Genomic DNA, 26,893 nt, shown 5'->3' on the forward strand with positions numbered 1-26,893 from the left:
CACTTATAGTGTCAAAATAGGTGCAGCACAGGCAGAGATATTGTCATTTGTAGGCCCTTAAAGAGATCCAAGAAATCCAAAACTATTTCCAGAAACGCTGTATCCCACACTTCCCATACTGCATCTCAATAAGGTCTTTGTTGCCCATGAATCCAACTGTAGACAGCTCCTCCAGAGTCACATAAGTCAGTTTTCGGGGAACTGTGACTGGCAAATGAAGCTTCATATGTAAAATAGGTGGCATGCCCCTTTAAGCTCGACCATGAAAACTTCTGAGAAATGAAGACATTAAAACATTCTCAGTTTGAAAGCAATGAGACAAAGAACTTTGAACCTTTGTGAGTAGGAGCCTGAAAACGCTGTAATATGCATGTTATTTTTTGCCTTCGAATTTAACAGACAGTGTGACTACACACAGTAATGTGCAGAGTGTAACATGATGATCTGATCTGTGAATGTAACAGCTGCTGAATAACAGCTCGTCTCCTCTCACGCTGCTGCAGATGCTCTGTAAGGAAAGGTCTTTCATTGTAGAGCATCACAATAAGGTAGATGTTCAAGTTGTCATGTGCATGTCAGAATATGTCTTTCAGACGCTATCATCATTTGTCATATGTAGTGTAATATTTTTTTTCTGTTTGGCAATGTCATCATCAGTTATGTTCAGTTGGTGCCATGCACCAATTATTTTAGAGCATGTGTACAGTTTATTCATCTGTTTGTATTCATTGTTATTAAGTGAGCTGACACGACCACCACATCAACTGGATTCCTTCTTTATTAATTGTGGGTTTAGTAAGTTTTTATTTCACAACACTGCATGGACAGTGTCAGTATTTTAATTGTATTGCTCTCATGAACTTACTAAACTTTGTAAGACGAGTCTTTAAAATGATTCCTAACTTTAACAGTTACACATGAAGCCAATTTTAAACACACCAGTGTTATTTTAAATGTTGTCACGTGTGATGGTTGTTTGATTTTTCTGTTAAGAATACAGAATTATTCTCGTGTAAGCAAACTGTGGCTTTTAACGTATCAGAGCCTCTCTAGAGTAGAAATATTGCATCTACATCATTGAATGTATGACCATGTTACCCTCCAACAGACGCCAGACCTTAGTATGATCAAACAGTGATTGCATCTATTTACTGTTTACAAGCATTCTGTTTTAGGGTATCTGATGTTGGTTTCTGTCTGTTACCATCCTTAAACAGAAGGAGTAGTGATCAGATCATCATCCCAGAGGAGGTGTAACTTAAGCTGCCTCTGTCATCGTTCACTGCTGGACCTTAATGGGACAGTTCAGTTCCCAAATCAAAAATACATATTTTAACTCTTTTCTCTGATTGTTTTGGTGTGAGCTGTCGAGTGTTGGAGATATCGGCCGTAGAGATGTCCAGCTTCTCTCCACTGAAATGGAATAAGATGGCACTCGGCTTGTGGTGCTTAAAGTGCCAAACAAATACTTCAGTTAGAGAAAACTTTATTTACATTTGCAGTATTATATTTGGCACTATGGCTTTGTTCTGGTGATGTTATGAGTTCAGACTCCACCAGTACAGGCTGCATTCTCTTCATTTTCCTTTTTTCCTTGGTTATTCAGATGCATGGCTTCATGACAAAAGCTGTGATCTAATTGTTCTCACATTATCATTTCTCTTCTTCCTCCTTGTGTGTATACAAGATGCACTCACTCACACACACTCATTGATTCAATGACCTTTTTGTCTTCCCGGCAGCATTTGGCCGTGGCTAAGGACTTTGACAACGACTCTCTGAGGAGGTACAGCTGGACTGCAGACGCACTGGATAATGTCAACCTAGTCTCTTCACCAATACACTCCGGGTAAGCACTTCCTAAAAGGATGAGCAGAGTGAGGGAAGAAGGATACAAGACATGTGCTCGTCTTTGTCTCCACCTACCTGTTATGTATTCTCTGTCTGTCTTCCTTTCTCATTTTCTTTCCCCCTCGAGAAAACTGCTCCGACCTGCAGCGGTTTCTCTTCACCCTCTCTGACTGTCTGTTCTTGATTGTAAGGCTAATGTTAGCTGAAGTTACACTTCCTTCATTTCCGTGAGTGTAAAATTACACAGTGCCAGACCTGTAAAAGGATATACTCAGAAACTGGTGAGACATGGCTCTAGTTTTTCTCTGATTAACAGTCCAAAAATCTGACCAACCAGTGCTGACCTGATGCTGCAGGTTGGTAAATCATTGGAAACAACAGAGTCACAACGAAATGCGGAAATGAAGGAGCTGTAATTTAAAGCAAAAGTTTGACATTGTGGGAAATATGCTAATTTGCTCTCTGGCTAAGAGTTGATTGAGATGATTGATTTCTCTCTCATGTCTGTCCGGTAAATAAAATTAAGACCAAAAAAAAAATGAAGCTACAGTCAGAAGATGCTTAGCTTAGCTTAGCTTAGCTTAGCTTATCACAAAGACTTAAAGCGGGGAAACAGCTAGCCTCACTCTTTCCAGCCACACCTCTAAAACTCTCAAAATAACCTGTTACAAAAATGAATGTGTAAAAACAACAATTCCAGTCTTGGTGCTAAGCTAAGCTAACGTGCTCCTAGCTGCATGGGTGTGGGAGGGTGAGTAATTCAGCACCCCCTATTGACAAAGGGTGGAACAACACAGTCTGTAAATAGTTGGCTGTTTTACTACAACTCGTGGGCTATGTGAACATTTTTAAGCGTATAAGCTGCCAGACAGTTTAATTAATTTCCCAGACCTGATGTGACCATGTCATCACATCAGGTGAGGTCACAGCACAAGGGTTGGGATCAAGTTAACTAGCGGTAGCAGGAGCGAATCAATAGTGCAGACAGGCTGGGAAAGACCTGAGCATTGCCAGGATTGTTTCTGAGCTGCTTTTTAGATCCATAAAATCAGCCTTGGACTCGAGGGACTTCCACTGCGGGGTTGTCACCATCAGGATGGAGTTGCATGGCCGACAATGACGAAGCAGATGTATGATTTGCCCAGGGGACATGAGAGGCCTCAGGGAAGAGACAACTGGATGTCTAACACCATTTAAAATGAAACATTAGAATTTTTGACACATGCAGTCCTGACACAAATTGTGTCTGAGGCGAGGGAGAGCAGATTCTTTCGACTAACGGCTGATGAAATCACCAGTGTAAGTAGGGTTGTCACCTTCAGTGTGGAAAAATAGCGGCCCCATGCCTGGGGGACTCAAATCAAGTGGAGGGTCTTTGATTCAAGTGGTAAAGCCAGCACAAGTATAGGTAACCCAACTGATTTAAGGGTGTTTCTGCATCATTTTACGTCTCACTGTAGAGATGTTTAAGATTAGATATGTAAAACTGAATCAGGTGCATGTGAGGCTTTTTAAATCCATAAGCTAAGTAGTTAAACACTCGGGTGTAAAGGAACCTTCTCATAACTTTATCAAGCAGTCAGTCAGCGGGTCAGTGAGCATGCTAATAATTGCCCTGTGTATCGGAGTCTCTGTAACCATGGCAATGACGATGCTGAGTGACAAACCTGTCATTCTTTAGTCTCTCCTGCAAAATCTCATTTCACTGCTATACCCCTTAAAACTCTTTTGGTTTGATATTTCTTGTGTCATTACTGTGTAGCACCCCTCAGTGAAAGATATGTTCCTGTGTGCATGCCTGTCTGCAGCCTTATATTTAACAGACAGGAATGAGAGTTGTATCAATCTCTTCATTTAACTCTTCACCAGAAAGTGAATAAGCGTATTTCCCAATATGTTGAACTGTTCCTTTAAAGGACTCCTTGGTAATTGTCTTCTCAGCGGTATTTCCAATGACAAAGCTCTGTTGTTGACCTGTCACTCCTGCGTTGCTTTGTCGTCCATCCTGCAGTTTTTCCTCTCCGCTCCCGCAGTACGACAGCAGGTGATTGACTGTGATTGGTTGCCCTCTTTTATCACCTCCACTACCTTGTTTGTCATTACTTCCTGTTTTCCGGTGACATCACACCCTCCCCCCATCTGTGTTTGCTCTCCTCACACATGAACTGTGTTGATACAGATTTGATGTAAAGTGGTTTGGATTTTTTTGTCCTCGTGTTTATTCCTTTTGTTTGGAGGAAATCTTTGTGAGTCTATTAACTGATCTGAGTGAGTTTGTGTTTTTTGGAGTGTAGAGACTGAAATGACATGGACCTAGTTTGAGCTGGATATGAATATTTTTGCATTTTCCAATAGCAAGACAGTCCATCAGTGGAAATACACTGCTGTTCAAAAGTTTGGAATCACCTGTCATATTGATGTTTTTCTTTTTCTCTTCAATAATAACTATTTTAGCACAAAAACAGTATCATTCAGACATCAAATGTATTATTGACTTTTGAAATAGTTTTGGCCCCAAACGAAGAAGAATTAAATGATTCAAACTTCCATATAGTCGATGTCCCCACAGTGTTGCATGACAGGAGATTACACCGTTAGGAACTTGAATTTTAAATTTGTCTTCCAGTCCAGGAAAGCATCAGTGACCACGTTAGTCAAAAGAAAACTTTATTTCCATTTGCAGAATTATATTTGGCCGTATGGCTCTGTTCTGGGGCCTCTCTGCTTTTCCTCAGGCCTACACAGACAGCCTTAAGATGCTGCCCTTCCATGTGCCTACATGGAAAGCCGAAGGCAGGGAGGAAGGCAGCAGCAAAGACCCCCTCGGGAACAGAACAGAGCAGCATCAGTGACAAACAGAAATGACATTGATAAGTCAGACACAGCATGAAAAGGAGGAGCTGGGGTGGAGGCAGAGGAAGCAGAGGAAGCAGTAACAGTAGGCAGGCCAGAGCAGTTTAGATAGGGCACCCTGAATGAGATTCACCAATTAGTTGCATAGAGAGGAATCATGTGATCTATCAGCTGACTCCCTTACATCAGTCAGCTGATCCATCAGTTGATTGGCTGTTTGAGATCAGCTGATGTAGCTGTGAGCTGAGCTTGACATTGTGTCCTGTCGGAACTAACGCTATGCTTAATTCCTCTCAGCCATCAAGCTTTTTTGGTAGGAGAATACAAACTTTTGAACGGTACAGTAGATTAGCTTAAACAATAATCAGTAGCCAGGTAATTACAGTCCTGTTCAGGATTATTGCAACCACAGACAACATGTGTGTAGTTTTCAAAGGATTCTTTTATGCAAATTTACATTTATATTCACACCATTTTTTCCAAAAGCTGCATATAACCTAACATGACATCTTGTTTACCGAATTGCATGGCGTGGCTCTGTGTGTGTGTGTGATTTCCTTCTTTGAGTTAAAGTGAACACTCAGGACTACAGTACCTTCTAATATGGATAAAACACAGGTTACATTGGAGGCTCCTGTGTCGGCATGTCGGCTCATTCATCCACACAAGAATATTTATTTCCTGGAAGTGGATATAGCAACATTGTGACATCAACTTGAGGATGTTTTCTAATTGTAACCAACATTTTCTGAAGCCATAGCCAACACAGAAAACTCTTAAATATCTGTTCTGTCTTTATCTCTCTTCTCTTTTGCTCACACTTACTTTGTGTGTGTTTTGAAGATCACAGCATGAGAAGGGACTTCACCTCAGCTAAAGCTCTTCTCTCTCCATCAATACTGCGGTTAAATTGATGTGTATTTTATTCCATTCCTTTTCTATATCCTCTCTTTCTCTGGTTCCCAACATGTTACTCTTTCTCTCACTTTTCTTCCACTTGTCTTTACGCACACTGCTTCACTGTCTCCCACCACTCTTTGTCTCTTCCTCCTTTTTTCCTTTTCCTTCCTCTTTTCGCTTTCCATCAGGTTCCTGGTCAGCTTTATGGTCGACGCCCGGGGTGGCTCCATGAGAGGAAGTCGTCACAATGGCATGCGCATCATCATCCCGCCGAGAAAGTGCACAGCGCCCACCAGGATCACCTGTCGACTGGTCAAGAGACACAAACTGGCGTCGCCTCCTCCGATGGTGGAAGGAGAAGGCCTGGCCAGCCGACTGGTTGAGGTCGGTCCGGCCGGAGCTCAGTTCCTCGGGTGAGACTTGATTTTTTTGTTGCTATTTGCAGTTTTCAGTGTTGTTGCTATTTGCTTAATTGCTTATTCTTCTGCACTTTTTGTTGGGTGACTTGACATCTCCTTCCTTCTGCTTCTTGCCATCGCCATCTCCAGCCATCTGCATTTATAGAGTGTGAATGAGTGTACGTGCATGTTTAGGTGGAATACCTGCTGTTTAATTTGCAGTTTAAGTGTAATTGTTGCAGTGTGCTCACCCTCAAGCATTAAGTCCAGCTTAAGCAAAGAGAAGGCAACATCACTAACAGTTGTAAACAGTGGAAAAGTGTAGATTGTGGAAACAAAGAAAGGCAAAGTAAATATGTGCACATGTTACAGTTTTATATACCATAAAACTCTTTAACAGGAAGTGTGTCAAAACCAACAGATATTATACATTTGGCTCAACTCAGAGGCAGGGCTTTTGATTTCTTGTTTAAAGAATGTAATTATGTATCCAAGGTGCTGTGTTGCCACAGTCTCATGTTCCCCAGGGTCCTATGTTCCCAAGGTCCTATGTTCCCTAGGGTCTTTAAGCACCCAAGGTCCTGTCTTCACTGTTGTCCAATGTTCCCAGGATCCTAAGTGCCCAAGATCCTATGTTCCCAGGGTCCAATGTGCCAAAGGTTCTGTTTTCCCAGTTGTCCTATGTTCCCAGGGTCCTAGGTTCCCAAGGTCCAGTGTTTCCAGGCTTCTATGTCCCTAAGGTCCTATGTTCCCCAGGGTCCTAAGTGCCAAGGTTCTGTGTTTCCAAGGTCCAGTGTTCCCAGGGTCCTGTGTTGCCAGTTGTCCTATGTTACCAGGGTCCTAGGTTCCCAAGGTTCAGTGTTCCCAGGCTTCTATGTCCCTAAGGTCCTATATTCCCCAGGGTCCTAAGTGCCAAGGTCCTGTGTTCCCAAAGTCCTGTGTTCCCAAGGTCCTGTGTTCCCAGGCTTCTGTGATCCTAGGGTCCTGGGTTCCCAGGCTCCTAAGTGCCCAAGGTCTTGTGTTCCCAAAGTCCAGTGTTCCCAGTTGTCCTATGTTCCCAAGGTCCTGTGTTCCCAGGCTCCTAAGTGCCCAAGGTCTTGTGTTCCCAAAGTCCAGTGTTCCCAGTTGTCCTATGTTCCCAGGGTCCCATGATCCCCAGGGTCCTAAGTGACCGAAGTTCTGTTTCCCAGGGCTAAAAAAGAGCAGATTGTGCCTTTACTGCACAGCAGAGGAAGCAGATATTGTGAGGGATGTGGCAGAGCAGAGGAGAAGGTGATAACTGCTAACACCTGGGTGAGGAAAACTGAACTCAACTCACGAAGGCAGCATGGAGGAGAACAGAGAGGAGTGAGAGTGACCAAATGAACTTTACTTGAGATATGTAGAGATTAAACCCCACTACAGTCCCCAAGGTCCTGTGTTCCCAGGGTCCCATGTCCCCTAGTTCCTATTGTTTCAAGGGTTCTAAGTGCTGAAGGTCCTATTTTCCCAGGGTCATATGTTTCCAGCGCCCTATATTCCCAGGACCCCATGTTCCCAAGACCATTTGTTTCCAGGGTCCTAAGTTCCCAATGTCCTATGTTCCTAAGGTCGTATATTCCCAGGGTCATATGTTCCCAGCGTCCAATATTCCCAGGACCACATCTTCCCTGTGTGTTGAAGGTCCTATGTACCCAAGGTCCTGTGTTCTCGGGGTCATTAACATACGATTATGGCCAAGTCTCAAGCAATTTCATGACTCTCGGAGTCATGATTATAGTCCCCTAACCCAACCCTCGCCCAGGTCATATCAAGCAAATGCAGAACTGGGGAATGTCTATTCAGGTTCCCATTATCTGCCATATAGAGCTAGGGAACACAGGACCCTTTGTCATGTTTCCATTGTGTGCCAGATAAATTTGGAAACCTAGGAATGACCCAGATTATTTTATCCAGTTACAGTGTACATACTACAAAACAAAGTGCATTGACACGTCTTTATGTTTGATGAACATTGTTCTGAATTTGTCAGAAAAGAGGATTTTCAGTGACTGTTTAGTCTTTATAAATGGTAATTATAATAGTAGCCGATATAACATCCCTCTGATTGACGCATTGCTTGAGCGCAACATGCTTATTTGCATTACTTCATACTATAATACTGTATATTTAAAGAAGAAGAATCTATGATGTACAAGCTTGTTTTGGCTTTCTTTCAAACCACATGATCACAATTGAACGTGTGTGCACTAGAAACTGATATTACATGTGAGTAGTTGCCATTTCTGATGTCACTGATGAGTACTGGAAAGAAGAAACAGGAGTCATATTACTGGTACAGATCTAGAACTGAGTGGTGTGTTCCTCAACTGACTTTGCAAGTGTGTGTTTTGTGTGTGTACGTGGGTGCGTGTGTGTTTCATTATCTTGCGGACACAGTAAACTACATCTTCCCAGAAAGCTGCCAGCCCTTAATGAAGGCGAGAGCCTGGTTAGTCCAGTGCTACAGCTGGGACCCAGAGGAACTAGATTTGTTGGGTAGGAACCAAACATAGCATCCCCCCTCCCTGCTCCTCTCCCTCCTGTACCTCCCACCTCTCCCAAGGAAACTACATGACCAAGGCTGATTCATGCTGATGGATACTATTATTTTCCCCATCTCTGTTAATTTGTCAGGATACAGCATTACTACTGTATGGTTGCCATGTAGTTTTGGGAAGAAATCAATGACATAGTGAACTCTTTCAAGGAAGGACGACTAGTTACTTACTTGTATTTAAAGATAGTTGGATGATGGGTCCACCACCGCAGAGTGGATTTGTTTTAGCCTCAGTAAAAAAGTGGAGAGACGGAGGGACGTAGAGTTTAGCTTTTACATTTGAGATTTTAAAGTTCTTCCTAAAACTACACAATATAGCTTTAAATCCATTACGGTTACTTTCCAGCCACTTTCATTTAGGCACCATTATATTTTCTTTATTTCAGAAGCTTTCAGTGGGCTTCTGATGTCACTGAAAGTAAAGGTTTGGATTGGCTGTTTGGACTGGACTGCGCTTGTTGGGCATGAGCCTTTTCCTCCTCAAGCCGAGCATCATCCTGCTTCCCATGACCGCTGTTACTTTACTTCACCTTTTAAGATCAGTTTTATGTCATCCCACAATACTTTTGTGTAATTAATTTCCAGAGACATTGTACTAGTCCATGTTACATTAACTCCTGTCGACTCCAGGATGTCTTTGCAGAGTGAAAAGGTGATTATACCATGAAATATATGCAGTTTCAGCAGCTACAGCTCAACTGTGCTGATACTCAAGCAGTAAATACAGTGACAGTGGGTATGAGACTTGTGATCTGTCATCTTATCATTCTGTTTGTCACAGTAACATCTCTCCTCTCTGAGTACTTCAAGTCAAATCAATGAGGTACATTTAACAAGGAAGGCAGTACTTCAGTGTGCTTCAGATAAAGAGCAAAGACAATACACAAAGATCACACAAGACAAAAATATATAAGAACAACTAAGATGAGACGGTATATAAAAACATGTAAGATGGGGTGGGCAGATCGATACCAAAATATCGATACTGTGGATACTACGGTTTTGTTTTGAAGATCCTAGCGTCAATAGGATTGATACAAAAAAAGAGATAAGTTTCTCTATGTTGAACCTATTTGTATTTCAAGAGTAAAATGCTTGTCGTAAACATACCTAGTGCCTATACCATTTGCTGTTTGTTGTCTGCACTCAGACAGCATAGGCCTTGCACACGTGCAGCGCATTGCCGCGTGCATCCCAACTAGTTTAATCTGACATTTAATTTCAATGATGGATGAACGCATGAGGTAAAAAAAAAACACACTAGAGAGAACTTGGTGCTGCAACAGAGGAGAAGGGAGAAGGGAAATGCCTCAGCATCCAGAGCCACGACACACAGACAAAGTTCGCTAGTCTTTTCAGAGAGGCAAGGAATATCCAGATATTTCAACCTGGATCTGACAACATGGAGCTGCTTTTATTTGTGGAAATATTTTTGTAACAAATAAAGGTTTCTGTTTTTCAATGTAATGCTGCTTCTGGGGTGTATTTACCGTAACGGTGACTAAACCAGTTGCATGTAGATGGGGTGTACCACAGTAGAGAAATTAAAATATTATGCTGTGTCTCAAAGCACATACTTTCGTCAGTACACTTCCATGTAGTATACTATGTGCACTGTGTACTCATTGGCGTAGTGTTGTCTCAAACAAAATACGGCCGTTGTGCACTCACCAGAAATGGTGACCGCAAATTAGCTCGTTAGCAAACTAGCATTAGCATTTCCGTTGTCGTTCATGGTACCAAATCATTACAGACTGCTAAATTAACCCAATAAACATACTGCTGGCTTATATCCAACTACAGTATAGTGGTGCTTCATGCAAAAAACACATGTATTTGTAAAATGTAGCAACGTTCACGGTCACATAGTCCTCGGCCGCCATTTCCAGTTTGAAAAGTGGTCCCTCCCCTTCTGCTACGTAGCCAAGATGGCGACCATTGAGGGCGAGAAGTGTCCGTAGTTCCATACTCAACTTCTTGACCGTTTTGAGTGCACCATGCGGGTACTCATAGTGCACTGCATTTTTCCATACTTCTCTGTGTGAACGCACTTATGCACTCAAAGTATTAAGTGTAAGTACAGAAGTACGTGATTTGAGACACAGCATCAGTCAAATCCAATATTCAGCACTGGTTAATTTACATTCAGTAACTGTAATTGGTCATCATTAGCTGTTACTCTAGCAGACTGATTACAGACTTCATAAATCATGACACACTGCTGCCTCCTACATGAAAGTACATAAGTGACTTTTAATAATAGAAATAGTATGAGTATGATATCAGTGATTCTGGCCCTGTATTACTTAGTATTGGATTAAAACCAAATTTTGTGATACTGCCCACCCCCATAAGAGATAAGGCTTCAAGTTTTGCTTTTTAAAATTGTAACTAACAATTGTTTAACTATTAAACCACCTATAAAATAATAATATATGTGGTTTATTATGACTGGATGAGCAAAAAGTAGTAATTGGTGCCGTCTCCATGGCAACATGAGCAGCCGGCACAACTGTCGTCGGATTCTGACTCTTGATTGGCGCATAGGAGCACGTGATCCCTTTAAAACGGCAGAGCCCCGCCCACTTCCAACAGGCAAAACGAACACAGGAAATGAAAACGTAAATCCCTCTTTCCAAATAAGGATGAATAATTTATTTATTTATATATAATAAACTACAATAATTTATTTCAAAAAAGAAATAAATGTATTTTCACGGACGTATCCGGCGGCTGTGTAGTGCTCTCAACCAACCGCCGGCCGGGTGGAGGTGACACGGTCTCACGGTCACGGTCACCAGCCTTCTTCGACAGATGAAGGTACTTTGTGTTGACGTGGAAGTTATTTAATGTCAAAACACTTGTCTGAAAGTGGTTATAACACAAGCTTTGAGGAAAAATAATAATAAACCACTCGTGTCCGACCTCCTCGGTCTGGCCGTAAAAGTTCAGTATAGAGTAGCGTGAGCTAGCTTAATTTACGGCTAATGTTAGCTAAATAAAACTAGCAGAAATCATTAACGTTACTTTCTAGCTTTTTTTGAGTAATCACACACCGTGGTCTCTCTGTGTTGTAAGCAGGTGGTTTGCATTAACGTTATTTAGTAAACACAATGAAAACGATGCTGTAAAACGGGAATTTCGGGAGGGAAACAAAAACAAAACAACTGAGAGCACCTAGCTAGCTAACCAAGCGAGCAAGAGAAACGCGAGGTGGCGACTCGCGGTCGGCCCCGTATGTCATTACGCTCGGGTTTTAGCTGCTTGTGCTCGTCCTCAAGTGGGCTGGATGCGATCCAGTCTCAGGTAGTTTAATCAGGGTTAACTTGTAATTTATGAAAAGTAAAATTAATGTTAGCGAGCAGAGGCTTGTGACATGAGTTGTCTTTCTAGAGCAGCTGATAACAGCACACAACAACAGAAGTCTCTGTTACTGGAAAGTGCTATGTAAAGAAATTGAGTATTATAGAGAAGATGTCCACCCATCTTTAATTGTCATTAAATTGACTTAATGTTGATTAAGTGTTAACGATTACTACGTCTATTTTAATGGCATGTTTTTAACATATAACCTGTAGGTATCCTGGCCATGTTTGTTGGCAACAGTGCTTAAAAAGTGAAATCCTTTACAAACATTACAGTGTCAAACACAGGTGCACAGGTGAGGTGCCACCTACAACCTAGATTTCATCTAGAGCATTGGCAAATAATAGAAAATAGTGTGTTCGTAAGACTCAGATTGAGAAAATACTACTTTTAAGATCATTTTGTGACTGTATTTGTAGAAGATTATTCAAGGCGATGATCAATAAATATAGTTCCTCTCTGTCTGTCCGTTTGTCCTCTCTATTCTGAGGAAAAATGGCCCTCAGACTAGAGTATGTTCATCCTCTTATGTTGCTATCATGCCTTGTTTGAATGAGGGCTGTGCAGCTTTCTCCCCTCACTCCTCATTCCATTTCACGTGTTTCCTGTCAAGTCATGCCACCCAGCTATGACATGCACTCTGAATGTTTCATCCCACTGCAGCACGGCCACAGCTAACATTAAGCAACACTGTCATCTGCAGAGCCCACAGTTCATTCATACTGTACCTGTACAGTATGTTTATGAGACCAGTGTCCTTCAATCCTTGATCATATTTCACTTTTTTTGTAGAATTTACTAACCGAATAAACGCCACAATTATTAGTGTTAATCCCATGCAGATGCATAAAGATAAACTGTATATGTCCTCCATCATTTTTATTTCAGATTTAATTTTTGCATTAAAGTAGCTCCAGTAGGAATTTTAAAGAAGTTACAGCTATCATTATAATCAGAAAGAGCTCAACCTTGACCCCTATTTTCTGAGTTTACCCGTCTTAAATGAATACGATAAGATTAATTAAACCATACCTCCCATGACATGTACCTTACCAGGCCTGTGATAGTGGAGATCCCTCACTTTGGCTCGATGCGGGGTCAGGAGAGAGAGCTGATCATGCTGCGCAGCGAGAACGGAGAAACCTGGAAGGAGCATCTGTACGACTACAAGACAGACGACCTCAATCAGCTCCTCAGTGGGATGGATGAAGGTAAAGCACACGTTCTTACTCTTTGTTCTTTAATTATTTTGTCAAACTTTGTCTTATTGTGGCATCCAGGCAAGTTTGTATATTCAAACTAAAATGACACAAATATTTAGGTACCTTTTTTAATGAACATCTTAAATTTGATGTAAACACTGCGGATATTGTGAAGCAGGGGCTACAGAGAAATTCCTTTTCTGTCAGTCCCGTCATCCTCTGCCATCTTGATCAGTTTTTTATTGAGAGCCTCCTGTGTTAGCCATTTATCTGCTGGTTCACAGCCTCACACTGAAAGACAGAAACAGTCTAAATAGCATTGTTAAAATCTGCTCTAAGATCACAGGAGTGACACAAAGGGACTTGGTAGGTTTTTGCAATCAACAGATCTTTCAGAAAGCACGTATTTTAGCTTCTTCTGGACGTGTTCTTGCATGCAGATTTTTTCTTTTGCCGTCAGGGCATCGTTACGTTTTACCTGCTTGCAAAATGAACCGCTAATCAAAATCCTTTATTCCCTTTGCAGTTCGTCTTTTCAGTTCTCTGTTTATAGTATGTGTGCAAGGCAAACTGTTCAAATAAAGTGGCCCTGGTGGGAATAATGAAGTAGTAGAATTATACATCATTACAGCATCTTATAAAGTCTTCTGATAGCCTCAGTTTTTGGTTGTAGAAAAATTAAACAGCCTTGCTGAAAATTGGCAGAGTCTCTGTACTGCTATGTGTTGCTTCCAGCAATTCATCCACATTGTACCTGGGTGAGATCTGGAAGGTGGAGGGACGGTCATTGCAGGATCTTAAGTCCTGAGTGATGCATCACAATAGTGACTGAACAGATGCAACTTTTGTAACATCTACAACATTTAGATGCATGCATTAATATGAATCAGTGAACAGATTTCACCCCAGTAAACCATTAATGTTTAGGATTCTTTTCTTCCTCTCCTTTGTGTTTAGGACCAATAAGGCACATAAAATAAAAAAATATGTATGTTTTTGTAAAGAATGCAAGGTATGACCAAAAAAAAGTAGCTAAAGCAAATTAAAAAAAAATAATAATAAAAAATACCCAGTACTAGTACAACCTGAAGATAAATGATTTATAATTTACATGTGATGCCAGTGAAGTATTTTTCCCCTGTAGAGCTGGACAGTCCTGAGGAGCTGGAGAGGAAGAGAATCTGCCGCATCATCACCAAGGACTTCCCACAGTACTTTGCGGTCGTGTCTCGAATCAGGCAGGAGACCAATCAAATGGGACCAGAAGGCGGGACTCTGAGCAGCCGGAGCGTCCCATTGGTTCAAGCTTCCTTCCCCGAGGGGGCGTTAACAAAGAAAATCAAAGTTGGACTGCAGGTGAGTCAATGCCTGTTGTTTTCATTTTCAACAGTGGCAGAAGCTAGAAACAATACTCAAAAATGTACATGTGAATACACAAACCTACACATGCACATATTAAACACCCATCACTGATCCCTCCTCTCCCAGGCTCAGCCGGTGCCCGACGAGACTGTGAAGAAAATCCTCGGCAACCGAGCAACTTTCAGCCCCATCGTTACCGTGGAGCCCAGAAGAAGGAAGTTTCACAAGCCCATCACTATGACAATCCCAGTCCCGCCACTCTCAGGGGAGGGGCTCAGCAACGGCTACAAGGGAGACCCTACTCCATGTCTCCGCCTTCTCTGCAGCATCACAGGTGTGTGTGGTAGTCTAACCGTCTGTTTCTAAGAACACCAATTTGAGTTTAAGAACTTGAGAGTGACTTTTTTGAAAAGTGAGGATAGAGAAGACATGATGTCAGCGTGTATATGCACTACTTTGTGAACGATTTGTTGGACTGTGCGTCAGCTCTGTTTTAAAAGTGACGAGCTGCTTTGGATATTTCATATTTTAGCTGCTGTGTGGTGTCAGCACAGTGAGCCATGAATAATTTTAGAGAGCAGATGTAATTTTAATAATTTCTAGCTTAGTAATTTAACTTTTTGTGTAAAAAGAAAAAAAAGCATGGCTGACACAAATTACTATTTAAAGTGTAGTACTTTAATAAAACATATCTGGAGGGAACCTTTGATTCATTTAACTTATTTTATCTCAACTAAAAGAAAAGCTTGTCAGAAAAATATATGATTTCTTATGTCTCTCAAAATGTCACTACATTTTCCCTGTAAAGTAGACGTATAAAAATGGATGTCATTGACAGAAAATCTTCTTCTTCCACCAGGTGGAACATCCCCAGCACAGTGGGAAGACATCACCGGCACGACTCCTCTCACCTTCGTCAATGACTGTGTCTCCTTCACCACTAATGTCTCTGCCAGGTGAGACACACCACATGTGCACCTGTGACACTGTAGTTACCCTGAATCTGTTGTATCTCTGTGTCTGAGACGTTCATCGTGTAATCTGTCATCTGTGCAGGTTCTGGTTAGCAGACTGCCACCAGATCCCAGAGACGGTGGGTTTGGCCATGCAGCTGTACAGGGAGCTGATCTGTGTGCCCTACATGGCCAAGTTTGTGGTATTTGCTAAGATGAATGACCCAGTGGAGTCCAGACTGAGGTGCTTCTGTATGACGGACGACAAGGTGGATAAGACCCTGGAGCAGCAGGAGAACTTCGAGGAGGTGGCCAGGAGCAAAGACATAGAGGTACTTAATTATTGGTTGATCATTATCAATGTTATTGCTGTACTTTATTTTCATACAGTGATTTTTTTTTTTACATAATGCACCTTTTTATTTTAGTATTGCCAATTTCTTTGGTTTGAAACAACTTAAAAGCAAGCGTTTTTCATCCTCCATGCAAAAATTATTATAACAAAGCTATATTTAAGGTGGCACTGGTGAAAAGCTGGGCTGATACTGATATTTGAAATCACAACCATCTTACAGACCTCATAAATACTTTTGAAGAATGGTAATTCTGTTGCATGTGACTGTCATTCTTACTTATGTTATGTGCGTCCTCAGGTTCTGGAGGGCAGGCCCATCTATGTGGATTGCTATGGAAACTTGGCGCCTCTTACTAAAGGTGGTCAGCAGTTAGTTCTTAACTTCTACGCCTTCAAGGAGAACCGTTTGCCCTTCTGTGTCAAGGTACTACATATAGTGCACAATGCACGGCACCTCTTTCTCAGGCTGGGATGTGGAGTTGGAAGATCTATAAATTATCATGATGAAAAACTGGTTGAACTTTACTAAAACTACACCAAAGATGTCTTAACCAAATGCAAAAGAGCACAAGACATAATGCTGCAGAAAAGCAGCAGCAGGGTTATTTTTGTTTCTGTTAAAATACCGTGTTCACCGTAATTGTTTCAGCTCTATTCCTCTTAACTGCCCTCCCCTTCCCCCCTCTAGCTTTCCATGAAATGAACCCAGTCCACAGGGTATAACCTAGTTCCCTTTGTCACTGATAAATCACGTCATTGATCGACCCATTAACCTCCACTTCTCGATAATCAGTCCTCTTGTCACGCCTCTTTATCACAACACAACTAATTGGGACCGCAGTAGCAGAGCACCACGTGTATAAGATTATGTACAAATAGAGAGGTTCTGCTAGTCATTATTTAACAAATGCTCAATTAGCGAAAGACTTGTGCGGATAACGTGAAAACAAAGTCAAAGACGTGCAGTTTTAAGGGCAGTGTTTGTTGAATTATAGTATGTGATATTCATCTTAGAGCCGTACTAGATTTAGATTCAACTTAACTGTCATTGCACAGAACACTAGTACTGATAAAATCATGTATGAACACGTGGAGGAGTTACCAAAATATAAAGCTCAGTCAAGCCTGTTTCCACATACCAATCTGGTACGGTTCAGTTTGGTACGCTTATTTCCATTTCCACTGTGAAAAGTTGTGGATGGTACCAATGGAGCCGTTCCGTACCGTCCCCATGTTTGGTCCCCCCTCTGTTGGGGTACCTAGCACACAGATCTGGTGCTAAAAGGTGGAGCTGTGAACACTGCAGTCTGATTGGTCAGTAGAGGACGGTCACTCTGCTCAGGGCTGAGTTGTGTCTGGTTTTGAGGCTCATGTAACCACTGTTCATACTGTGGAGAGTTTTATTAGTAAACTGTAACTATAAAATGAAAGGATGATTTGCTGCCTCTCACAGCAGCTGGAGTCTGAGAAAAAAATACTTCATTCACTGGGCCGACTGCCGGTGACTTTTAAGGGGGAAGGCCTGAGGGCCATGACACAGCATCAGTATATGACAACATGGGAATGAGAACAGGCTGGCTGTCAACAGCTGAACTATGTGATTATTTTAAGGGAAAATTCTGTACAAAATTTACCACAAATGTTGCAGATACACGTGTGGAAAATGTAATACTCAGGTGTCTGGGTTAAACATTGAAGTACATCAGCAGTGACTACCACTTTTATAAAAGAACAAGGTACATAAAGAAGCACTGTTCTCCCTCCAGGTGAGAGATCCCAGCCAGGAGCCCTGCGGTCGTCTTACGTTCCTCAAAGAGTGTAAGACCATTAAAGGCCTTCCACAAACTGCCGTGTGCAACCTGAACATCACTCTTCCTGCGGTGAAAAAGGTAAGGTAGCGTGAACTCACCATTCTCTGTTGTCACCTCCATAACCATACTCACAGTCAGGGTACTTTTGGCCCCGGTAACACTGATAGATGAAAGACAGAGAAAGACTTTGGCCAAACTGCCACCACTGTGTCTTTTATCTGTTTAAAGCTTCTCTCTGTGTAAATCGGTTATCTATGCAGTGGATTCTTGTCATTGGCTGTTTCATTTTGTTCCTCTCTACCTTTTGATTTGGATGACATGCTTTTGGCTGAGGGCTTTTGTGCAAAAGGCTTTTTTTGATTATCAGGCTGGCTTTTTTGTGGCTTCAGTTCATTTGCTGTTTTTGCTGCTGAGTGTTGGCGCTTTATACTTTTTCTTTTTTTTTTTGGTGTTTGTCAAGTCTGTGTTTTTATTTTGTTTGCTTAAGTGGCTTCTCTTCTGAGTTGGAGCTTCTCTCAATCACTCCTTTTTCACACCCTGATGTTTCTTTCCCCCTGCTTTCCATTATGTTACTCCCCCTGTTTCTGCAATGCATCTTGGGAACCAGGAAATGGAGTCAGATGCCGAGGATGAGGTAAACCACACCCTCCCCACCATTTGCTGTCCTCTGCGCTAGATCTGTAGCGGCCCTGCTTCATCATAGCATTATTCTTTCCGCTTCTACAAGGACAATACGAGCTTTCCTTGTTCAAAGCAACCTTTAGCTGCTCAGTTTTGCATGATATATTGTAGATATGAAAAACAATTTGTTTAATGTCCAATCCTTATCCCTTCCACTTTACAGTATGTGATATAAGTGGCTTTAGAGTAGAGGTGTACTTAAATTGTCCTTTAGTTAAGATTTAATCTTTCGTAACATTACATTAAAATTGATTATTTGCACTTTTAAGTACTTATCATTTAGAGTTTGTAGCCTCATCATGACTAACCTAAGCTAGTTTGGCTAGCTTAGCACAATAACACTGTGAGTGGTAGTTTTAGTACAAAAATAGAAGTTGAAGTGCAGTGAATACTCTTAAATGAGAATTTGCTGCTGTGTTATGTAAGTGTTAAACATGGGCTCTGTTTTTATGTGAACACCAACTACTGCAGGTTGTTGGGTTTGCTTTAATTTGACATTATAAGGTCCAAATGTTGCTCATCTGGCAGCACCATACAATGTAGGGTGACCTAAAACTAATAGGTTTTTGTGTTGTTTGCTATTGTTGCAGACTGAAAAGCCAGAGCGACGTCATACCTTTGCATCCCTAGCCTTACGTAAGCGCTACAGCTATCTGGCCGAGCCTGCACTGAGTGAGTTTTGACATTTTCACTAACAAATGATGAGTATAATAATGCCAGTATTCGTGGATAAGTTAGTGTATTAACAATTTTAATCAACCTGTAAAATGCGTGATCGATATGTCGATAGATGTGACTTACTTAATGTAATAAATGCACATTTTCTCATCCTACATAACATGCACTGTCCACATGCCTGTTTACAACATGGTACATATTTTTGCATGGGTCAGTGAGTGGTTTTTGTGCTGTGCTTGCCCACATTGTGAGTTGTACTTCTTCTGGGTTTGTTTGGTTGATTTCCACTGCTGAGTTTTTACAAGTCCAAATGCAGCAACATCAAAATTTTTCTTTGACTTACCCACGCAATGTGAAAGGCATTTGGCAGGGAGGTCAAAGTGAAATTTTCTGTATTTTCCATTTGTCCCCTCTGAGTTTAAAGCTCTTTTTGGCTTTGTGATGACGGAGCAGCTTTTTGTGGGACAAACATGCATGTTAGGAGATCCTGAGTTTGGCTTTCTTTCAGGTGTTTGTTTTCAGTTTTTCACACACTGCTTGTCACCAGTTTATATTGATCCTGCATGACAAAATGGGCCAAAACGCAAGTCTTGGAAAACACATTTTGTCATATTTTGTTTGTTACATAATAAAAGGAAAATGGAAACTACCGCAGCCCTTGGCTCTGTTGTCTAAATTGTCTTTGGGGAATCTGTCATTATGTAATTTTTTTTGGACCAAACAGATAAAAGGCACTTTAAAAAGCAGATTGAAATTAGAGCCAGAATTCATACGCTGATTTTAGAACATCTGAAGTCCAAAGAGAGAAGTTGTTTTTGTGTTAATCCTGGTGCATTTGTCTTACCATTTTTCTGTTGTCAGTTGTTAGTCTACGCCATCGTCTTTTGGAATTTTACTTTGCTGCTGTATGTGCTTGGTTCAGTTTATTCATTATGTTGTTGTTGCTGTTGTTGTTGCTGTTTGAGTCATGTCCCAATCCTGAATCACACAGGAACACAACTGTTTCTTTTCATAACTCCATCTTCAGTCAATACTCAAATATCAGCACTTCATAAAACTGCTGTTTTTCCTTCCTTGATACCAGGACTGCGTCACTGACCAACTCTTCCTCCTCTGATCTCTTCTTTTTTCATATTTTTTTCTTCCTTTTCCTTTCCCAACATAATTTTCTGTTACCTTTACTATTCCACATTCTTTTTATTATTTTTTCCATTCCTTCTCTGTCATTGTTTCTACAAAATCATATGAAGAAACAGCACTCGAACGAAGCACAGCAGCAAGAACACTGCCTGCTGGTCACCCTCACAAACCTGTCTTTCCAACCAGACCTTACCCACCATGGTCGACTGCTCCTATTACCATCCCTGGCCAAACAAGGCTCGTCGGAGTGGGGGGTTCCCTCACCTCTACCGATTCACCGGCAGGCTCACCAGCTGCTTCTCCATTGAAAACTACTTGGCCCCTTTCCTCCCCATCACCTGCATGCCCCGCAACTATCAAAGCTACCTTGGGAGCTCCACCACCGCCACCACCTACTGTGTCATCCCCAGCTAAATCACTTAGCGACCTGACATCCTCATCCCCCATCAGGTCTTACAGGACTATGCCTTCACCCATTAAAACTGTTGTCCAGCTGGGCCAGTACCCCGTTCAGGGGTCTGCCAGCCTTGTGTCCTCTGGAAGCCCAGTTAAACCTGCCACAGATCCAGCATCTATCAAAAGCCTTGCTTCGGCATACACATCAAGGACTTCCCCTCTTCACTCAATACCCAATGGTTCTATACCAGAGAGGTCAACAGCTTCAGTCACTGCTCCAGCATCGCCAAAGACACCTTACAGCATGTACAATTCTAATCTGCCTTTTAAAACTGCCCTTGGGTCCACAGTTGCGACAGATGCAGGTGCACCCAATCTTTCTCCTGTTAAGAGCATCTCCAGCCTGTCCTCTTTGAAAACCTCTGTAGATTCAACACTCTCATCCAGAGGAGGGAGGACATCTCTGTCATCTCTCTCCTCAACTGGGCAGACAACCATTACTTCCTCAGAATTGTCCATGATGAACGGATCACTCTCGCCTGTTAAATATCCATCATCCTCCTCCACGCCATCCTCTCCTTCTTCTCGGCATCTCACAGAGAGAAGTAGCAGCCTTCAGGAGAGGATCCTGGCCACCACCCAGGCTGCAACCTCCAGTGTCAGCGCAGCCATAAATGAAGCTATAGACTCATATTCTGTGTCCGGCTATGGCACTCTTAGATCGCTGTCCTCCTCGCGTAGATCTGCAGCTCAAAGCTCTGCTTATGGTTCTCTGAGATCTGGAGCTGCCTCCTCCAGTTCTGCAGTTTCTTCTAACACAGTGACTGTACCTGTGTACTCGTTAGTCAACGTCATTCCAGAGACCCCTGTCAAACCAGGGCCAGGGTCTCTCAAAATGGCACTGCCTGATTCTTCTCGTGCCTCGTCCTCGTCTTCTTCTTCTTTGTCTACCTGTGTTACCGCATCAAAAATAAAGTCCCAACTAAAATCCCCTCCGTTTATCACACCACCCATCATCCACCCAACTGGAACTTCCAACCAGGAGATACTAAAAGATGTAGCAGACATGAAAGAGGATCTGATCAGAATGACAGCTATCCTACAGACAGACACACAGACAGCAGTTAAAACTGTCCAAACATCACATACTGGCACTCCCAAAGAGAGCAAGTTAGAGGATGAGGAGCCTTTTGCTCTAGTGGAGAAAGTGAAAGAAGATTTAGTGAAAGTCAGTGAGATATTACAGAAAGATATCAAGAGTGAAGCTAAGGCCATTGCAGGTAGAGAGAGAGCCTCAGAGGATGAATGGGAGGAATTTTCAAAAGATGAGATCGAGGAGGCACAAAGAAGTGCCCTCTCAGATTATTACCCTCCCTTTGATGAAAACACACTCCTACTCAAGCAGCAGTCCATGTCAAGCAAAGACTTAGAATTGGCTAAAGTAGTAGATTTTCTAACAAATGACATTGGCGCGAGCTCTCTCTCCAGAATAGCCGAGTTGAAATGTAAGTACGAGGAGGAGGCAAAGAGGGAAGGGGAAGAGAAACAGAAACGTGTTCTTAAACCATCTATGTCAATACAAGAGCACAAACTCAAAATGCCTCCACCAGTCTCAGGCATGATCAGGTCTCCCTCAGAGAAGGATCTAAGCAAACTTGCTGAATCATCATATCAGGGGACGGACACTATTCTGGAGTCACCCGAGGACCTGTCCCATGAGCAGGATAAGAGTCCGCTGTCAGACAGTGGGTTTGAGACCAGAAGTGAAAAGACGCCCTCTGCTCCTCAGAGTGCAGAGAGTACAGGACCTAAGCCTTTATTCACAGATTCACCCATCCCTCCCTGTGTTACAGAGACCAGGACCGAAGTGGTCCATATTAGGAGCTATGAGCAGCCTGATGATCTGTGTGAGCCTGCACTCATGGAGGAGGCTGCATCTGTTCTTCCTCCAGTAGAGCCAGAGGCAGCTTCAGTAAGCTCCACAAAAGCCATACAGATGAAAATGCCAGAAGAGGACTCAATGATTAACAAAAGTGTGTGTCTTAAAGAAGAAACTCATATAACTACTACTACTAGAATGGTCTATCACAAGCCCCAACTGACTGATGGTGCAGAGATTTTAGAGGAAGGTATGTCAGTAAGGGATATCATGAAAGCTTTCCAGTCAGGTAGGGACCCATCTAAAGAACTGGCAGGACTTTTTGAGCACAAAGCTAGCCAGGATTCTGTCAAAGGCGATGAGTTGACTCCTAGATTTCTTGACAGAGACATTAAATCCAAACCTAAAGTGGAAAGGATAATAGAGGTTCATATCGAAAAGGGCCACAGCACAGCAGAGCCGACTGAGGTTATTATCAGGGAAACCAAGAAACACCCTGAGCTTTATGTCTACAAAGGGGACCATGGAATTAAGGAGCTTACTGATTACGATGAGGCCCAACAGGAAGAGGAGGAACTTACTGCAGAAGAATCCCTACCCTCCTTCCTAGAAACATCTCGCGTTAACACCCCAGTGTCACAGGAGGAGGACAGTCGCCCAAGTTCTGCCCAGCTGATGGCGGATGATTCATATAAAGCTCTGAAACTACTGAGCCAACATTCCGTAGAATACTGTGATGATGAACTATCAGAAATCAGAGGCGAGTCGTATAGATTTGCTGAGAAAATGCTCCTCTCAGAGAAACTTGACACGTCATCGCAGTCTCACTCTGACACAGAGGATTCAGCTATAGCAACTGACAAGAACCGCCACCAAGTTTCTGAGGAGAGCGGTAGCCGCGGCACAGAAAGTCAGCAGTATGGAAGCCCCAAAAGAGAGTTTGGTTCCAAGTCATCAAAAGATGGCTCCCCTATATCTGGTAAATTTGTGCACAGGGATGAACCATCTCAGTTTGATAAGGTGACAGTGCTTCATTACTCCACAGAGCAGGGCAGTCCCAAACATGCTGTTTGGATGCGATTTACAGAAGATAAACATGACAGGAGCAGGGATAAGCTTCTCTATGAGGATAGGGTGGATCAAACTGTAAAAGAAGCTGAAGAAAAACTCAGTGAGGTATCACAGTTCTTCCGTGACAAAACAGAAAAGCTCAATGATGAGTTGCAGTCCCCTGAGAAAAAGCCTGTAAGACGAGAGCCAAAGGAACCAAGGTCCTGGCCTAGCTCAGTCTGCAGTACCCCTGAGAAAACACAGCAGAAACCTAAAGCAGAAGAGGTCTTCAGTAAACTCAGGGAGCCTTCTGTTGGTAAAATGTTTGGTAGCACCACTACGGCTGAAAAGACAAGTTCTAGTTTACCAAGCAGTCCACAGAAAAGCAGGCTCCCTCATATCAGTGAGGATAAAAGTAAACAACAAACTAAAACCAGTGAATCAGAACCCTCTTCTCCCTCTCATGTAAAATCAACATCCAAAGTCAGTGCAGTGAGGATGAAGTTTGAATCTGAGGCTCAAAAACAAAGTCAATCTAGTCTAACCAAAATCCCCCCTCCAGTGCAGCCAAAACCTTCAATAAAAAAATTACAGGAAAGCAAACTTCCTGTTTATCAGTTTTTTGCAGGAGGAAAAACATCAAAAGTATCTGAAACATCAGAAGAAGTAAGCCCGAAAAAGGATGTTGAGAAGGACACAGACACCAGTAAACCTGCTTTATCACCTACATCTAAAAGCCCAAAATACACAGGAGACAAGTCGCCAAACAAAAATATCCCAGAGCCCTTGTTACAAAGACAAATAAGTGAAACTGAAACTCACAAAGCCACTACTACAGGGAAAGATGTCCCTTCCACAGTTACTCAGGAAATAAAAGAAAGCAATAAAGATCAGAAAGTCCAGGCACCTGTTGCTAAAGAAACAACTAGACTAGTAGAGAAAGATAGCGATGCTAAAAAGAGCCAACAAGTGACAAAAAGTGAGTCTGCTTCCAAAGAAGTAATAGCTGAAGTATCAAGAAAAGAGACAGACGAACCCCTTAACAAAAACCTCAGAAAAAAGGCAGAATCCCAAATTCCTGTAAGAACGTCTTCTACTTTAGATAATGACCTCACAAAGAAACAGGCAATAGCTAAACCCTCACAGATACCTACATTAGCAAAGAGCAAAATACAGACGAGTCTTGAGACAACTCCGGAAAAAACAGATTTGACTTTTGAAATTCTAGATAATGCACCCAAAGATTCAAACTCCAATAATCTTCCCAGCCCAGGAGACACACTGGACAAAGTCATAACCCCTCCAGCTGCTGCAACAACCAAAGAGAACTTTAAGGGCATCAAAACATTACCTGTTTATGTCAGTGTCCAAGTGGGAAGGCAGGGAGAGAGGGAGGCCAAAGGGACACTGTATACAGTCAAACAGAAATCAAGCTCAGCACTCAGCCCCATAAGCCCTGATGATGACACACTAGAACAGGTTTCTTTCATCGATAGCTCAGGGAAAAGCCCCCTTACGCCAGAAACCCCCAGCTCTGAGGAGGTCAGCTATGACCTCACGTCCAGGACCCCTGATGGCTTTATGGGATTCATGCCAGGGAAACCAAGCCCGATCATGGAGGTCTCTGAAGAATCAGAGGAAGATGACCAAAGCAAAGTTGTTTTCTCTTTTAAAGAGGTCCTGCCAGAACGCAAAACTAGTGTTGACACCACCAAAGCAGACCTGGCTAATGCTAATGAGCAACAAATAAAAAGTAATGATAACCAGCAGGAATTAACTTACAATTTGAACCAGGAAGAAACAATAGCCGTTGTCAGGCAGGAAGAAACAACAGAGCTGGAGCAGCAAGAGGCCTCCAAAGACAAAGGTATTGCATATATTGAGTTTCCTCCCCCTCCTCCTCTGGACTCTGCTTCAGAAATGTCAGACCCAGAAAGGAAAGGTTCTTGTGCCTCTTCAGAGACTGAGACTGAAATGATGGAAGTGAACTTACAGGAGGAACATGACAAGCATCTGCTGACGGAGCCAATTATACGTATACAACCCCCTTCACCAGTGTCCCCGGGGGAAGATGACAGTCAGTCAAATGATGAAGATGATGAGTCAATGTTCCAACCAATTCCTTGTAAGAAATTCACTTCCAAAATTCCTGATGAGGGGGAGGAGGAGAAGAGGAGGGAGAAGGAAAAGGCGTCAAAGCCCAAAAAACATGACAAAAATGGAAACAACAAAGAACCTAATGGTGAGACAAATGGCTCCAATGGTTCTAATGGCAAAGGAGAGGACTATGAATATGAACAAAATGGAAATGACCAGTCAATAACAGACTGTTCCATAGCCACAACGGCTGAATTTTCTCATGACACAGACGCAACAGAGATAGACTCCCTAGATGGATATGAACTTCAGGATGAGGATGATGGTCTGTGTGAGCAGGCAGATTTACGGCTGTTTGGTCTTCCAGACAGCCGGAGAGATGTATGGGCGACAGACACATTTAGGTCTACTGACCGCTCTTTTCCTCAGACCAAACTGGAAGTTATTGAAGAAGAGAAAACCCCAGAGGAATGTCAAAAGGACACTCTCAAAAAAGATACACCCTCAAATGGTGGAATACCTGACGCTGTTAGTAAGGATGGGGACAAAAGTCAGGAACAAAACCAGTCAAAGAAAGAGGGATTTTCAGACACTTACTTTAGCTATAAATTAGAAGAGGAGTTTAATTCTCCTTTTAAGACTGTTGCCACTAAGGGGCTGGACTTTGACCCCTGGCCCAGTAAAGGTGGAGAAGAAGAAGTCATTGACATGGGAGGGACACGGGGAAGCAATGGTGAGCCTAAGCCTTTTGGACTGGCAGTGGATGACCAGTCTCAGGCCACAACACCAGACACTACCCCAGCCCGAACGCCAACGGACGATAGCACGCCGACGAGCGAGCCAAACCCATTCCCCTTCCATGAAGGGAAGATGTTTGAGATGACACGCAGTGGTGCGATTGACATGAGCAAGAGGGACATGGTGGAGGAGAGGCTCCAGTTTTTTCAGATTGGTGAGCATTACTTCTCGGCGGGCAGGTACAGGGTCAGGGACTTAGAGGTGGATGCCTCGTCACAACACATGGATCAGTTTAACACTCAGGACCCCACAGGTACCTTAACAGTCCCGCAAGTCTCCATTCAGACTACCACTGTCCAGCTAGAAATATCAAATGCAGCTGGCAGTTATACCACATGTAGAGACTCAACCTCCAACACTGAGCCTAAATTCTCCACTTTTAGAACAGGATTCAAGTTGTCATCTGATAAAACCTCTGATGCTTCAAGTAGCAGTTCTAAATGTAAAATATCAGGCATCTTTGATCACTCGAATGACATAACCTCAGGAACAACTGTAGATACTTCTTATTCTGTAACCTCAAGCTATACCGATTATTGTACTTT

General features: G+C 42.5%; 1 protein-coding gene across 6 annotated transcripts in view; it reads left to right on the plus strand.

Annotated features, from left to right (window-relative positions):
- ank3b (ankyrin 3b) overlaps nucleotides 1-26,893 on the plus strand; it is a 174,964-nt gene that overhangs the window by 120,033 nt on the left and 28,038 nt on the right. For 4 of the 6 annotated variants that reach the window (XM_049564428.1, XM_049564429.1, XM_049564430.1 and 1 more), the window contains exons 27-40: nucleotides 504-548; nucleotides 1,743-1,849; nucleotides 3,863-3,895; nucleotides 5,793-6,017; nucleotides 13,003-13,157; nucleotides 14,293-14,504; nucleotides 14,637-14,844; nucleotides 15,370-15,466; nucleotides 15,567-15,795; nucleotides 16,117-16,242; nucleotides 17,585-17,707; nucleotides 18,237-18,263; nucleotides 18,901-18,982; nucleotides 20,239-26,502. In XM_049564428.1, coding sequence (XP_049420385.1) covers nucleotides 504-548; nucleotides 1,743-1,849; nucleotides 3,863-3,895; nucleotides 5,793-6,017; nucleotides 13,003-13,157; nucleotides 14,293-14,504; nucleotides 14,637-14,844; nucleotides 15,370-15,466; nucleotides 15,567-15,795; nucleotides 16,117-16,242; nucleotides 17,585-17,707; nucleotides 18,237-18,263; nucleotides 18,901-18,982; nucleotides 20,239-26,502 — 7,933 coding nt within the window. The remainder of the gene's footprint in view (nucleotides 1-503; nucleotides 549-1,742; nucleotides 1,850-3,862; nucleotides 3,896-5,792; nucleotides 6,018-13,002; nucleotides 13,158-14,292; nucleotides 14,505-14,636; nucleotides 14,845-15,369; nucleotides 15,467-15,566; nucleotides 15,796-16,116; nucleotides 16,243-17,584; nucleotides 17,708-18,236; nucleotides 18,264-18,900; nucleotides 18,983-20,238; nucleotides 26,503-26,893) is intronic. The other 2 variants (XM_049564432.1, XM_049564433.1) reach the window with 1 other exon arrangement.

This window comes from Epinephelus fuscoguttatus, linkage group LG20, assembly GCF_011397635.1.
Source record: "Epinephelus fuscoguttatus linkage group LG20, E.fuscoguttatus.final_Chr_v1".
Lineage (NCBI taxonomy): Eukaryota > Metazoa > Chordata > Actinopteri > Perciformes > Serranidae > Epinephelus > Epinephelus fuscoguttatus.